General features: G+C 37.7%; 1 protein-coding gene across 1 annotated transcript in view; it reads left to right on the top strand.

Annotated features, from left to right (window-relative positions):
- Positions 1-16,361, top strand: part of Gpc3 (glypican 3) — a 413,816-nt gene that overhangs the window by 357,690 nt on the left and 39,765 nt on the right. The window contains exon 7 of the mRNA XM_027946989.3: positions 5,257-5,416. Coding sequence (XP_027802790.1) covers positions 5,257-5,416 — 160 coding nt within the window. The remainder of the gene's footprint in view (positions 1-5,256; positions 5,417-16,361) is intronic.

Below are 16,361 nucleotides of genomic sequence, written 5' to 3'. Positions count from 1 at the left end.
ATTTTATTTTTATGTGGTGCGGAGGATTGAACCCAGTGCCTCACAGGTGCTAGGCAAGCACTCTACCACTTGAGGCACAACCCCAGGCCCCCAAAAAAGCAATTTTCAAAACCACACATACATTGTATATTAGAATTTGGAATTGGATTTCCCCCCTTTATTTCTCCTTCATTCTACTTTTCTATATTATATGTGGTATTGGTCACCTTTCTGTCACTATGACAAAACACCTGAGGTAATCAACTCATGAGGAGGAAGGATTTATTTTGGTTCATGGTGTTAGAGGTTTCTGTTTGTGTTTAGTTGACCTCATTTCCTTTTGGGTCTGTGGTTAGGTGGAACATCATGCTGGGGAGCAAAGAAAAGGGGGCCAGGGTCCCAGTACCACCTTCAAGGGCATATTGTCAGTAACCTAACTCCCTTTCATGATTCTCCACCTACTAAATATACTACCACTTCCTACAGGGCCATCTGCTTGGGACCAAGCCTTCAACATGCAAGCCTTTGGGGGAACATTTAAGATCCAAACCATAATTTATATATTTAAAATATTAGATTCTAAAATAGACATTGATTGCATGTTTGGCCAACTATGATTTCAATGGCTAAAACAGAGCTGTAAGATAGTCATGACTTCAGAAAAACACTGGATTTTGAACAGCCTTGCATACCCCTGCTATATGGAGAGCGATGCATGGCAGATACGTCAGGTTTAGAGGATGGCAGTGGGGAGAGCAGAGTAAAATAATCAGACCTGTGTTTTAATAAGATACTTGACATTGATAATCATTATTCTGAGCCTTGGCTTTTGAAAAGCTAACAGGATACTGTCCTTTGAAAATGGCAAACAGTTAATCAAAACCATTAGGCCCCTTAAGTTACCTGTTTTTGTGTGCAAAGCCCTCATAATTTTCTTTTTATAAAGTGAGAGTTCAGTCTGAAAGACATTGTAAAGAGAGAGAGGGAACAAAAAGGTTAATATTGTAAATTCTAATTAGCTGATTTGATTTCTGGGCCAAATTCCAGGCTGCACTAAATATGCAGTTCTTACTGTCAATTCCTCCTCTCTGTCCCATTACCTTTCTTTCAACACTGTGGAACTTCACTCTCTTTAAGATTTTTGCATTAACAATAACTTTCTAGATTTGGATTTGGTTTGTTATTGTGTGAGGGTTAGACTCATCAGCAGCTGTCTGTGTAAAATTGTTTAAAAGTATATTATAATCCTTCTTCAATGCTGGAGTTGTCTCCAAAGTGGGAGTAATTTAAGACCTAAAGAAGGAACCTCACTGGCAAAGTTTTAAAGGTTTTTTTTTTTTTAATTGCACTTTGTTTTAAACTGAGCTACCAGAGAATACTGGAGGCATTGTACTGAGGTTGGAAAATGGCCTCTCAAAGATTAGCTACAGGTCTTAGCCAGGATCCTCTAAAAGGGTTTAGCTATTCATTCACAAGTTCTTCTATAATTAATCTGGTGTTTGGCTTTCTCTTTTTTTCATGAGATTGTGGAAGTAGCTTTTAAAGAATTTAAGATACCATGCCAGTTCATCTTGCCTCTCACTTCAGTAATACAAATTTCTTGAGTGCCTAGTATGTTCTAGACACTGCCTCAGATGTTGTGAGATTGAACCATACGGATGATGCAATTCCTGACCAGCTCACAGTCTGGTGGTACAGAAGTTGTATGTACAAATAAGTAAGACCAGTTTATATATAGAAAGTGGCACTTAGGTGCTAGAGATGAAAAGAGAAGTGGTGGGAGAAAAAGAGGGAGAACTGAAGTGCTCATCTGCCAGGAAGACTTCATTAAGGACATGACACTTGAACTTGGCTGGAAAGGATGAAAGGCTTTCAATAGGCGGAATGAAAAACAGCTCATAGTATGTTCTCAGGTAATTTTTACTGGATATATGAGTGCAAGGGTCCAATGTGAGATGTGCTTGAGAAATAGCAAATTCACTAATCTATACCAAACCACAAATTCCCCTTCTACTATTCAAGTAGTCCATGACATACTTAAAGGATGCATTCTTGAAATTTAACATAAAATATTTATGTTAAAAGTAATTTTCCAAAAAGAAGTAATAGTAAGGGAGGAGAAATGATGTTATAGGTAGATTTACAGTTCTCAAAGAATGGTTTATGAACCCTGGGAGTCCATGAAACTCAGGGATCCAGAAGGTCAAAACTACCCACACAACAATACTAAAAATGCCATTTGTCTTTCTTCCTGGGTTGATGTATGCACCAGTGGTACAATAGTAAAGACAAGTTCAACTGTTCGCACCACTGTATGAGTCAAGGCAGTCACATCAAAATGTACTACTAAGTCATTATGATCTGTACTTGTGTACACTTGCAGAAAAATAAAAGGCAGTTTCACTTAAGGACATCATTGCCAAAGCTGTAAAAAAGTTATTAACTTTATCAAACCTCAACCCCTGAGTATAATTTTTAATGTCCTGTGTTATTAAATAAGAAGTGTGCTTAAAGCATTTAGGCTACAAACTGTGTATGTCATTGTACATCTCAAGAAAAAGCACTTGCAAGATTATTTGAGCTGTTAGCTAAACTAGCCTCTTCTTTCATTTTGCTAGATAGGATGACTGACAAATTATGGTTATACAAACTTGAGTATTTGCTAGACATTTTCTTGGAAAGGAACAAAGACAGCCTGTCAGCTCAAAGAAAATAACTGGTAGTATGTATTGCCAATGATAAAATTCCAGCTTTCAAGAGAAAACTAAAATTTTGAAAACTTGTATCTGCCACCATTATCTTTAGAGTGTCACATACTAAAAGACTTTTCTGATAAGACTGAAGCTGATATTAATGAATAGGACTTTTTGTCATATCACATAATGAAAGGTGTCAGCATTTGGAGGAACTGCTTAGCTCAGTGACCCAATATTTTCCAGATGAACCATGTGTGATGACACAAAATGAGTAAAAGGCTCATTCAAAGTTCAAAACATACTAATGGATTTTAATGTAACAGGACATGAAACATTCATCTACATGGTTTCATATTCCACATTGTGACTACTCGTTAAACTTTGTGTGTGTGAGAGAGACACATACATACACACACACACACATTTATCTTAAAAGGTCATGCTACCCATTTGTGGTAGGATGGATTTTCAGTGAATGTTTCATCCAAAACAATGCATTGCAACAGATGAAATGGAGAAGCAGATCTAATAATTTAGCTCTCTTATATTAAGCGAGACATTAAGGAGATGGCAAAAATGTGAATTCCACTATTCCTAGTAATTGTTTCATGACTGGCAAATATGTTTTTTCATTTTTAAAATGGTTCTTTTACTCCATCATGGGTTTATTGTTGTGTTTAAATGAGCAATCAAATAATTTAAAGATTTCTCAGTTATAATTTCTAAGACAGCAAATGTTGATAGATAAAACTTGTATAAAAAAATTCCGTGGCCAGTACCAGGATTGTGGCTCAGTGGTAGAGCACTTGCCTAGCACCACATATAAATAAATAAAATAAAGGTCCACTTCCAACTAATTTTTTTTTAATTCCTTGGGATTCTCCATAAAAGTATGAAGAAGTCTTGAGAGGTTTAGCGTGTGGCTTGGTGGTAAAGCGTGTACTTAGCATGCATGAGGCCCTGGATTTTATCTCCAGCACCAAAACTAAGCTTGAATAGACTAAAGGAGTCCTGAGATCAAAAGGAGTGCAGTAGGGAGGGAAGAATAGAAATACTTTGGATTAGACAAAAGGGAATCAAGGGAAAGGAAGAGAGATGAGAATAGGAAGGACAGTAGAATGAATTGGACATTATTACCCTATGTGCATATGTGAGTACATGACCAGTGTAACTCCACACTGTGTACAACCACAAGAATGAGAAGTTGTACTCCATATATGTATGATATGTTAAAATGCATTCTACTGTCATGTATAACTAATAAGAACAAAAAAAGGAGCCCTGAGAATCACTAGTATGCCTTATTTTAGCCTATATTGATATGCTAAAAAATTAGATATGTAGGATGAGGGGTAGAGGAGGTCAGAGGGTGTCAGTGGAGAAGCAATAGACTAGCAGGATAGAGATGGTTCTGAAGTAGGAGATAGTAGGTGGGTTGGCTTCTCCAACATCATTAGAGCTTATTGGTCAGGAAAGTCCTCTTTTGGACTTTTCTTTCTTTGGCTAAAAAAGAAATCACCTGCAGAGTCACATTTCTTTATTATGGGTAGCTTTTTCTGAGTAGGTCTTCATATAACAACTAAATCACAGATGGAAAACATAAAAGTATACTTCACAGTGACAACAAGCACAGAGATAATTGAAACCACAGATACCAAGGCATGCTTGTGTAAGCAGCATTTTTCTTCTTTTGCTACCTGTTCCACAATCACAAGAATCTCAGTGTCTGTATATCAAGCCCCTTTTTGTTGGCTGTCATTTTAAAAATAAGGGATGATACTGAGATTCTGGACTAGAAATGGATGATGGAGCAGAAGCTGGAGCAGGAGCAGAAGATATTAAAATGAAGTCATTGAGAAAGATGGTGGAGAAAAGTGAAATGGGATCTGACAGCTGGCTTCAGGGACCATTTATGCTGCAGACTGGGTCTTGGCCAGTGGAGAGACTTTTGGGTAGTGAGTGTCCCATAAAAGAGGAAGGCATTATCCATATGACTGAAGAGCCAAACACTGAAGAGGAAAATGAATATGCCACTTAGTAAAAAGTGAGCATAATACAGTGGAATTTAATTAAAAGCATCTTCCTAAAATCATGGGAGAGGGAGATTTTTAAAAGTTTTTGAGTGATCTAAAAGGGTACTGCTGCTCTCTTCATTTAGTGAGAAGCATTTCCAATTTTTATTTAGTGAATGTAGATATGGTCCTGGGAAGTTTCGTAGGGATCTTTTCTGATTTTGGTGTCCCCCTAGCCTATCATATCTTAAGTTCTCCATCAGTGTGTTCCACCATGGAGACATTTAGGAACTTAGGAACCATAGTCTATAAAGGTCTAATGCAATATATACTCTGGCATGATTTAACTGGAGATAAGAAGTAGAGAATCTTATCAAATGCTGTGGAAAGGTCTATAGGTATGAACTCTAAGGAGGATAAACAACTTATACCTATTTAAGTTTGAAATGATTCTTAAACACTTGTGTGTAATTCATTCCCATTTGAATGCCTCCTGTTAATAATACACTTGTTCTAGACCTACTGGAGAAATATGAAGAAGAGCTACATTTCTGGCTATTTTCTTTCAGCTCCTGAGAACCATGTCTGTGCCCAAAGGAAGAGTTGTGGATCAAAACATTGATGAGGAAGAACTTGAAAGTGGAGACTGTGGCGACGATGAAGATGAGTGCATTGGAAGCTCTGGTGATGGGATGATGAAAGTGAAAAATCAACTCCGCTTCCTTGCAGGTAACCATTTTGTGCTAGCTCAGAGCTGGACTAAAAGGTTGATGCTCAAAAAATAAAAATCAACTGAGTTGGGCCTAGTAACACACACTTGTAATCCCAGATACTCAGGAGGGATGGGGCAGGATGGTCACCTGGACAGCTTTGTAAAAGCCTGCATCAAAATAAAAATTAAGTGGCTTAGTGGTAGAGTGCTCGCCTAGCACGTGCAAGGCCCTGGGTTCCATCCTAAGCACCACATAAAAACAAATAAATAAAGGTATTGTGTCCAACTACAACTAAAAGATAAATATTTTTTTAATAATAAAAAATAAATAAATAAAATTAAAGAGGATGTAGGTCAGTGGTAGAATGCTTTCCTCACATGTACAAGGCCCTGGGTTCCATCCCCAATAGCAAAAAAAACCAAAACAAACAAACAAACAAAAAAAAAACAGACTGCACTCTATATTGTGTACTGTCCCTAAATTTCCTGCAACACATAATCCATCAACTCTTCTAGGAAAGACTATATTCTCAAAAAGTAAAATTTTCAGGAAGCCTTATTTTTCACCCATGGTCTCAGGTAAGTTAAATAGGTAAATTCCTGTTTTTCATTATCTAAACTGAACTGACTTCATCAATTGGCTCCATTTCTCAGTGGAGATTTTCTTGGTTCTGCTCAGTTACAAAATGAAATGCAACTTTGGAAGTCTTATGAAAACTAACGATGACTTTCTTGTCTATTTTCTTTTCCCACACACAGTCCAACATAGATAGACAAAGATACCATACTACACAATTACATAAAAACAATACCAATAGAAAATATAACATATGGCTGCTGGGGTCGAGAAGGTAAAACAACAAAAAAAAAACCCTTCCATTTGAGTTATGCATCACAGTTTATGAAGTCCTTTCACATAAATAGCTGTTCTTCCATTTTACAGGTTAAAAAAAAACTGGAGCTCAGAGAAGGAATGAGATTTCTCTAAATGGAAGAATTAGGAATTTAACTGGGTTCTCTTTCCTCTGCAGTGTACAACCTTCTCCCTGAACCCCTATTGCTCATGTCCTCTGAGACTACATGCTCCTTATCCCCTTGCAGCCTCTTTCCTTCACTAGCTCTTCTTTCTAATCCCACCCTGAAACTGGCTGTCATCCAGAAGTCTCTTCTTAAGCCTCTGGCTTTTCCTTTCCATTATTTATTGTCCCTTATCCATTCTCCTTATTTCAACTATTTTTTATAATTTTAAGTTATTATTTTTATTGGGATAAATAAACAATTAACAAGAAATATACCCTCTGAACAAACTTTTCTTTTCCTTCTTTTTTTTTTTTTTTTTTGGTACTGGGGATTGAACCCAGAGGCACTTCACCACTGAGTCACATCCCCAGCCTTCTTTTTTTAATTTTTGAATTGAGACAGGGTCTCTCTAAATTGCTTAGGGCCTTGCTAAGTTGCTGAGGCTGGCCTTGAACTTGCAATTCTTCTGCCTCAGCCTCTCAAGTCACTGGGATTACAGGCATATGCCACTGAGCAGGGTCCCTCTTGAAAAACTTTTAAGTGTACAGTACAATATTGTTAATTATATCCACATTTTTTTCTATAGAAGGTTTCTAGAACTTTTTCATCTTGTGCAACTAAAGTTCAATACCCAATGAACAGCACTAATGCATTCCCCCAGCCTGTCAATTACTGTTTTAATTTCAGTTTCTATGAATTTGTTGGCTTTAGGTACCTCATGTAAAGTGGAATCATGCAGTATTTGTTTTTGATTATTGGCTTATTTCATTTAATATAACATCTTCATGCTTCCTTCATGTATAACATGGCAGGATTTCCTTCAATTTTTAAGGCTGGATATTATTCCATTGTATGTATATACCATAATTTCATCCATTTATCCATCAGTGGACATTTAGAGAAAAATGCTAAACCTACATTTTCCCACCTCTTGGCTATTTTGGATATTGTTACATTGAACTATCTTTAACTATTATACCACTATGGAGATAACTTATAAAATCATTACCTCCAGTCTCAACTGCTCTCCTGAGCTACCATCCCACATGTGTAGCTGCTTATTAATCAGTTCTATCTGCCTTCACCACCATCATCCCCAACTGGGTGTGTCAGAAGTCAGATTTGCCAACTGACCATCTCAAACTGGTTCTCCCTTAATGCCCTTATTTTTCTAGTGCTACCATCATTCCCTCAGTCATTGGGGCTTAAACTAAAGCCATATTTGATTCTTTCTTCTCCCTTGCCTCTCATATGCAAGTGGGCTCCAAATTCCTGTTGATTCTTTGTCTTTTTTTCCTGCTTCTATCACTGCTTCCCTTCCATCCCCTCCTCCAGCTCTCCTGCATATGCTATTGCAATCACATCATAAGTGGTCTCTAGGTTTCCAGAGTAAGGCAGGAGTATTTGAGAGCCTTAGGCTAGCAGATTAGAGAACAAAGAACCAGGGACCCAGGCAAAAGATTCCATCAATTCATCATGCACAGATGCCAGGTTAATCTTTCTAAAGCATCTCATACCTCTCCCTAGCTCAGCTGCCTTCATCCTGTCCCCATTGCCTTGAGGATAAAGCTCAGATCCTTAGAAGAGTTCTGAGAGAGGCTTCTGCTCTAGCCTAAACTATGCTTCTGGCTTTATTTGCTACTATTAACCCCACAGGAACCTTCCACTTTGGTAAAAACATCTGTATTTGTGGTCCATGAACTCCATAAATATACTGTTCTGTTTTCTATGTTCATACCATAGCCCATGTTTATTTCTGTGTAGATATGCTTCTTTTCTTCCTTATTAAATCATACCTGCCCCTCAAAGTGCAATTCAAGCATAATGCAAGAAAAAAAAATGTTTTTGAGGGTAGAGCAAACCTGACTTTACTTCTTATGAGCTGGCATTACCTGGGACAAGGTCTCCATTTCTTCCTACAGCAAATAGGGATCATAACCTCAGTTTCATAGGACTCTTGCAACATTAAATCAAGGGGGATATTTTATAAAGCATATATTCTAGTATCTAGCATATAGTAGGTGCCCCATAAGTGTTAGTTCCCTGCTGTGAAATCTTTTACAACCAACTAAGTCCATAGTAATCACTTTTCTCTGAATTACTAAACAAATTTTGCTACTGCTTTCAAGAAATGGGCTACAGTAGCTGCAAGAACATAAAATGAGCAGCCAAATCCTAACATCCTATTAGAAGTTAGTGACAATCATGTAGTAAGTGACCAATTAAATAAACACAAATGTAAAAATAATAGAAGCTAATGTTTATTGGTCACTTACTACAGTCCAAATATTGTTCCACAATTTTATATGCATTGTCTCTCATGTCATATTGTCTCTTATTTCACAACATAACTCTGAGCTAGAGTTATTCTTCTCACTTTACAAATGAGAAAACTGATACTGGATGTGGTAGAGTGACTTACGTAAGATCATGCAGTCACTAAGGGCATGTTCAGAGCCAGGCAGTCAGGTTTCAGAGGCTACTTCTTGAGTGAGTCTCCTCTGACTCTTATTTTTCTCTGCTTATCAATACAGTCATAAGAAGACTGAAGTCAGTTTTATATTTTGGTGCAACTTAAGCTTCCTTAATCTGAAAATCTGAAATGCAAACTGTGATGAAATCCAAAACTTTTTGAGTGCCTACATGAAGCTTAATTTTTTTTTGGAGCATTTTATTTTTTACCATGTTTTTTTATTGGTACATTATAGTTGTACACAATGATTGGATTTGTTGTTATATATTCATACATGAACATAATATAACAATATAAGTTAGCCAATATCATTTCCCAACATTTCAGTTTTTGGATTTTTGGATTAGGGATGCTCAACTGGTAAATTCATATAAATATTTCAAAATAAAAAAAAAAAACCTCCAAAATCTGGAACACTTCTGGTCCCTATCATTTTTATAAGGGGTGCTCAATCTATACTTAGAAAAGCTTATGGTCATCTAAAGGTTGCCCAGATGATTCACCAAAGTATTAACTAGTCCGTATGGCACAACACTGTTCATAATTCTCCAGAAAAGTCCCTGCTTATTCCTACTCATGATTTCCTGCCTATGAGTCACATCCTTATTCATTTCAAAATAGTACTCCACAATTCCATTGTGATTTAACTTTTTTAAACAGTATTTGGTGTGGGACCTTTTCAGGGTACTTTTCAAAATCCTTATAGATTACATCCTTGGTTTACCTTTGTCCACATGCACAATTGATCCTCTCAAAGAATTATAGTCAATTTGTTAGGCACAATTAACCCTAAGTACTTTATAAACTATAAAAACTATACAAGAGATAGTTAATTTAATTTATAGGAAAAAATTATGCCTTGACTCCAATACATTACATTTGCGTAACTTGATCAGTGATCCTACCAGCTGAAGATCCTTGGGTCCCCTTTAAAGTGCTTCTCAGAGAGAACAGATTCATTGCCAATCCACCAGGCGTATGGCATAACAGTTACTTGGAATGACAGGATATACACTTTGGTCAGCTGTTACATAATTTTAACCAGAATCTGGGTAGATGCCATCTGGTCCTGTGATTCATCAACATCCATTTATTTAGTCAACTTGACTTGGAACATCATGTGCATTTACCCCCAATTTCATTTAGTACTCCAAATTACCTCCTCCAGAAGACAGCTTGTGAATAAAGAGTATGTATGGCTCAGATGATGTTCAGATTCTCATATCTCCATTTGGTCCTTGGACAGGCCTTTTGCACCATGATCAGTAAATGATCCTATTGACTGGCTTCCCTGGCTCATTTCTTTCCTTTTGTTTTCTGATGCACTAAATGAAGTACAGGACACCATGGTTCTATTCTTGGCTTTGCTTCTAACTCCAGTGTGCCTTAGGGCAAGCTCCTTCCACATCTTAGAAGTTAGTTTCTCCATTTGTAAAATAAAGGGAATGTCCAGACAATGCTTAATGCCTGCAGCCTACTCAAGTGTCAGCAGTCTGAGATTTTGTTCATTTCTTTGGCTTTGGTCTCTGGCAAGGTACTTATCAGAGTCTTTGGGGGATATGTTTTGTATTTTCATCTAATCATGCAATTTACTTGTTCCCTTCTCCTAAGCTATATTTCCACTTAGAAAAGACCTCATTTTACCTATTCTAACCCTCCTGACTTTTCCAATCTGTCAAGCCAGGCTTCTTACCAAGGGCTACCCACACCTCAGAACACTAGGGTAATATTCACTTTTAAAACTCTTCATCCCAGCTGGCTGTGTTGGCGCACGCCTGTAATCCCAGCGGCTTGCGAAACTGAGGCAAGAGAATTGCAAGTTCAAAGCCAGTCTCAGCAAAAAGCAAGCCCTAAGCAACTCAGTGAGATCCTGTCTCTAAATAAAATACAAAATAGGGCTGGGGATGTGGCTCAGGGGTGGATTGCCCCCGAGTTCAATCCCTGGTACAAAAAAAAAAAAAAAAAAAAAAAGAGAGAGAGAGAGAGGAAAAAAAATTTCTTTGTCCCAATGTTCTTTTTATGTAATTCTTATTTCTAAATTGAAAATAGAATTCTTGGGGCTTCTCCTTTCTATTTGTTGAATTTAATTATGGGTGAGATGACCATTATATGATATCTCACCCATGGTTACATCTTCACCATTAACTTTGATTTCTCAGAACCAAGTATGGTGCGTCTTTCCTTCTGAAGGGTGTCATAGTCCATTTGTGCTGTTATAAAAATACCTTAGACTGAGTAATTTAAAAATAGTAGAAATCAATTTCTCAAAGTACTGATAGCTGGGAAGCTGAAGATCAAGGTGCCAGCATTTGGCATCTGATAAATGCCTTCTCAGTGCCTTCTCACATGACAGAGATGCTATATCCTTACATGGCAGAAGGCAGAAAGGCAAAAATGGACACATGCTGTGTCCTCATCTGACACAAGAAATAGGACAAAAATGGGCCTACCTAGTACTCTTCAGGCCTTTTATAAAGAAAGGACTAATCAACTCCTAACTCGCCCCCACACTGCTTAAATACTGTTGCATTGGGGATTCAATTTTAGCAGAAATTTTGGAGAAGACAACAAGCATTCAAACCATAGCAGTGGGTTACTTAATCTTTCTTGGCCTGCTTTCTCATCTAAAAAAGTGAGACAATAGTATTTCCTATTTCCTATTGTTATGGAGATTAAATAAAATAATACATGAAATTCATCCATCACAGTGCCTAGCACCTAGCTAGCACTCAAAAAAATGGTATCTGCTATTAAAGTTACTGGTCTATTGTTGCTGCTGCTAATAACTCACAGAAGCTCAAGGAGCCTATGGATGTAAATAGAACTGTCTTGGTGTTCTTTCGAGACCCATGAAAGGCAAATAAAACCAAGCAACCAACATTCAGCATTATCCCCTTACCTTTTAACTGGGATCCATGGACCAGCATTATTTGTATCATTTGAGAGCTTGTTTAAAATGCAGAATCTCAGGTCCTACCTCAAGATCTACTGAAGGCCATGTTAACAAGATCCCTAGGTGATCTATTTATAGCCCTTACCAACTTCTAATTGAATACCTGTGACACTTGAGCTTAATACTTCTGGCATCTAAGAAGCCACTAAACTGCCCAGTAGTGTGTTCAATATTTTAGGAAATATAAAAGGACTGCAAGACTCAGTTATCTATGTGATTGACTAGGACATTTTTAGCTCCAATTCTGTTACATGTACTAGCAATAGGACCTAGAGTGAGTTATTTAGCTGCTCTGAGCCTCAATTTCTTCAGCTGTAAAATGGGTCATTAATCACCCTTGTTTTTTATATTTCAATAAGTTATTGTGAAAATCAAATGTGATAATGAGTGTGAAAGTACTTTTTACTTGCTAGGCTCTACAAATATTTAAAACAATCCAGAAAAGTACTATTATTCTAAAATCTCTGGTAGTTCTTTAGTTTTCTCAGCATCCATAGTTCATATATTTTATGCAGAGATTGAATTGGGCCTGTGAGTTTGTATACTCATATGTAGACAGACTCCACTCCTGAAATAGATCTTCATCCACAATGAACCTGGCATAATAAGCTATTTTTCTTTCTTTTTCCTTTTTTTCTTCCCCCCTTTTTTTCTAGACTGCCTACAGCAGTGTTATTAGTTAATGGCTTTCTCAGAGCTCTTATTGTAAGCTTTTTGGGAAGCTTGTTACCCCCAGTGGTCTGCCTGGGACCAATCCCTGAGAAACTCTGGCCAAGATGTGATGACTCAGCATCTTGAGTATCTGTTCCCTCTCACTAAGTCCCCACTCTTACCTGCACAGAAACACACACACACACACACACACACACACACACACACACACGTTGGAAACACAATTGGAACATACTCACAAAGCAACTTCTACCAAGAAACATCAGTCACAGAGATATCTGCATTCCCATTCCCCCAACTTTGTCTTCCTTAACCGTTTTTTTTTGCTCAAGCTTACTCTACTCTGTGCATATAGCCAGAACATTCTGGTGCACTTAATGTCTTTATAACTGTACATTGTAGAAAAAAGATAATCTTGCCTGAAGCTAGCCAATGACAGGGTAAAGTGATCATGGATACTGCAAGAGCCTATTTCTTTGAACAAAGAAAGTGGAAATGGATTGCAGGCAATAGAAATATTTCCTGTTGCTACATGACAGTAAAAGGGGCTTGAGCTAGTTGGTGGTGATCTGGAGAGTAGAGCTCATGATCACATCTGGGGTTAAAGGTTTAAACCAATATTAATACTAATTGGCTATTTTTTGTCCATGGTAAATAAATCCTTCTTATGAACATGCTTGCCCTGGAGAAACTTTCAGTGTCTCAAATGTCAGTGTGGGGACTGCAAAGAGAAACCTTGCTACTTATTCTTGATCTGGTATTTAAAGTGAAGGTGAAACCCAGGCCTAGGCTAGTCCCTTTTGCCATCCTTTTCTGTCATCTCCAAGTATTATGGGGGAAAGCAGTAACCTGCCCCTTGTAGATCACTTATTTGCATCACTATTGTGGAGGAAGCCATTAAAATTTCACATCTGTGGGCCCCATGACTTTCTGTAACAGATATTCCCTGTTTAGTTGCTTTACAATCTAAAGGCAAAATAACAATAACTCCAAAGAACAGAAATTAGGATTTTTTTTTTTTTTTTTTTTGTATCAGGGATTGAACCCAGGGGTGCTTAACCACTGAGCCATATCCTCAACCATTTTTATTTTTTATTTTGAAACATAGTCTTGCTAAGTCCTTAAGGCCTTGCTAAACTGCTGAGACTGGCTTTAAACTTGTGAGGCTCCTGCCTCAGGCTCCTGAGTTGCTGGGATTACAGGCTTGCACCACCAAGCCTGGCAGGAAATATTTTTAAAGCCATTCTTTGTTCTTTTTTATTTATTTATTTTTAAAATTTGTACTGGACTATGTATAACCATATAACCCTATTGCTAAAAATCCTGTGTACATAGAAGAGGCAAAAGACACTTCATGGGCTTAACTGTTCTATTAAATTGTTAAGTCTCAAATTCTCATAAATGGGAGTTGGTAATCACCATGTATTAATAAATTCATTAATGGGTTGATCTGGTGAAGAGGTAAAACTAATGGAGGAAATCTATAATAGCCTTTTCATCATGGTGACATCTGCAGAATATTCACCATTTAAAATAAATTATGATGCTTGCAAAAGAATGGGTAGAAAGGCTGTAGGGGAATGATATGTCCTAGGGTTTTCTATAGGAAAGATGTTGAGGCCTGTGCAGAGCTCAAAATACATTAGATACAGTAATATATCTATTTATACTTCCTTGTTGATAAGAAGTCTAGGAATCAATTATGTCTATTCTCCCAAAATGTGCTCTAGAGTTTGAACAAACATAATTCTATTTTCTTGCACTCTTTGGAAACCCACCATTCGGATCTCTGACACTTAGTTGAAGGTTGCTTCTCAATAAGTAATCCACTCCCAGAACTGTCAGTCAAGAGCTCCTAAAGACTCCTTCAAACATGTGCTCTCAGTGCAAGAGGCCTCCATGTTATCCCCTGGGAGGTAGATCCCATCTCATGGGCAAATGGAACACCCTCCAACCTTTAGGGTGCTGACACTTGAGTCATAATGGGAAGGGCATTACCATTCACATAGCCAAATAAACTAGATCCCAGTCCTGTCCCTGCCATTCCCTTGTATTGTGGCCTTGGACAAAATCACTCAGCTTCTCAGAGCTTCAGTTTCCTCATTTGCAAAAATAGTGATAAAATATTTGCCAACCTGCTCACCTTATTAGTTATGGAATTTAACGTGTATGATAATGAATATAGAAGTACTTAGACTGTAAAACAGCATGTCCATTTAGGGTAATGTTGTTAATGTTGCTTAGTACCATTGGGTTATAAGTTAGTTTTATTTGCCAAAAGCCTTTAGCTAAAATTATAAACTAAGTCTCAAATGTTCTGGCCAATAATTTTCATTATAAATGTGTTCCCTTCTCCAACCCCAAGGTGGCATTTTCAGTTACTTGTTAACTTGTTTTTAGCCCAGGGTGGTCTGAAGTCTCTGAGAAGATATTTAAACAATGACAAATATGTCTGCTGAGTTGTGCAAATAACCACATAGTCACAACAGTAGTAGGCACCTACATCTTGAAAGAATCACATCAAGTTATGTTTTGTTTTCTTTGGTGGTAGTGGGGCAGTGAGGGCAGGGGTGGACAATGATTTCAGGGGGTCAAGAAAGGGCCCCTGATTCTTTCCATTCTATCTTGCTCTCAGCTACAAGCAATCTGCTTTCATGTCTTGATCTTTTCTTTTAGAGACCAAATGCCACAGGGAAGCTGAAGGAAGCAAAGCTCACTATAATAGCACTTTTCACAGATAGAAACCAGGTGGTTCTTGCTAATAGATTGACAAGACAGCCAATCCCACCTCACCCTAGAGCTTTGTATTGCTTCCAGGGCTCACAAAGAAGGACTTAGATGCAAGACTTAGCAGTGATATTATCTGACAATTGAGAAGTATACCAAGAAATGGGCCTTTCCCAGGCTTTAGTGTTGACTGGGGAATTACTACAGGTAAGCTGGTGACAGATGAGAGGAAGAAAAGATAAAGTATTTCCATAAAGTTACCACAACTTGAGACATGTTAGGGATTTTGTTTATTATTTGGGAGGAGATTATTCTGAGGTTTGCATTTCCAAGTCTCTGCTTTATGATAGTTTCCTATCTGAGACATTAGGGATATGGCTTTTATAAGGGATAACTTGCTTTGGGAACTTATACATAACTCTGAGAATGGGGTTAGTCTTAGAAATAGTGTGATCAATTTGAGACCATTGCATTTTATAATCAGTTTTCAAATTAAGAGAAAACTTGAATGCGTGAATTTACTTACATGGTGCAATCAGTTTTCTCTGAATAGAAGCCATGTTGACCAGTTTATGACTAGCCTTAACTAAACTGTGGTCATCTAGTATGGATAGAAAGGAATGAGAGGAAGAGGCTCAGTAATCATTTGGTAGAAAAGCTGTGCAGGGATCACTGGGAAAGTAGTAATGCCAAAGCCTCTAACAAATAGAAGTGAAGCAAAACCTGTAGGGTATCATCTCCATAGGATCTGCGGGAGCAGACTCTGTGCCATCAAATGGAAAGTGCTGTCCCACAAGAAGAAATATCATATTGTAGAGAAAAATGAAGATGTCTCATAAAGCCTGTGCAGTTATCAGAAGTCTCCCTCATAAAAAATGGTCTATTAGAAAAGCCAAATTACAGGAGTCCACTGTAACAAGGAATTGTGAACCTGCTGGAAGTGATTGGTGTGGAAAGTTCTAGTGAGTGCAGATGGAGCTCAAAAATGAAGCCAGAGATGAAGTCTTGCTTTGAAATGAGGAAGGACTCAAAAAGGCATCAGATGCTTTGCAGTCACTGACCCTCCATCAGGGCCCCCAAATGGCATGTGTACACACACACACACACAGACACACCC

This window comes from Marmota flaviventris, chromosome X (assembly GCF_047511675.1).
Source record: "Marmota flaviventris isolate mMarFla1 chromosome X, mMarFla1.hap1, whole genome shotgun sequence".
In the NCBI taxonomy this organism is placed as follows: domain Eukaryota; kingdom Metazoa; phylum Chordata; class Mammalia; order Rodentia; family Sciuridae; genus Marmota; species Marmota flaviventris.
This window is presented reverse-complemented; position numbering and strand designations above follow the sequence as displayed.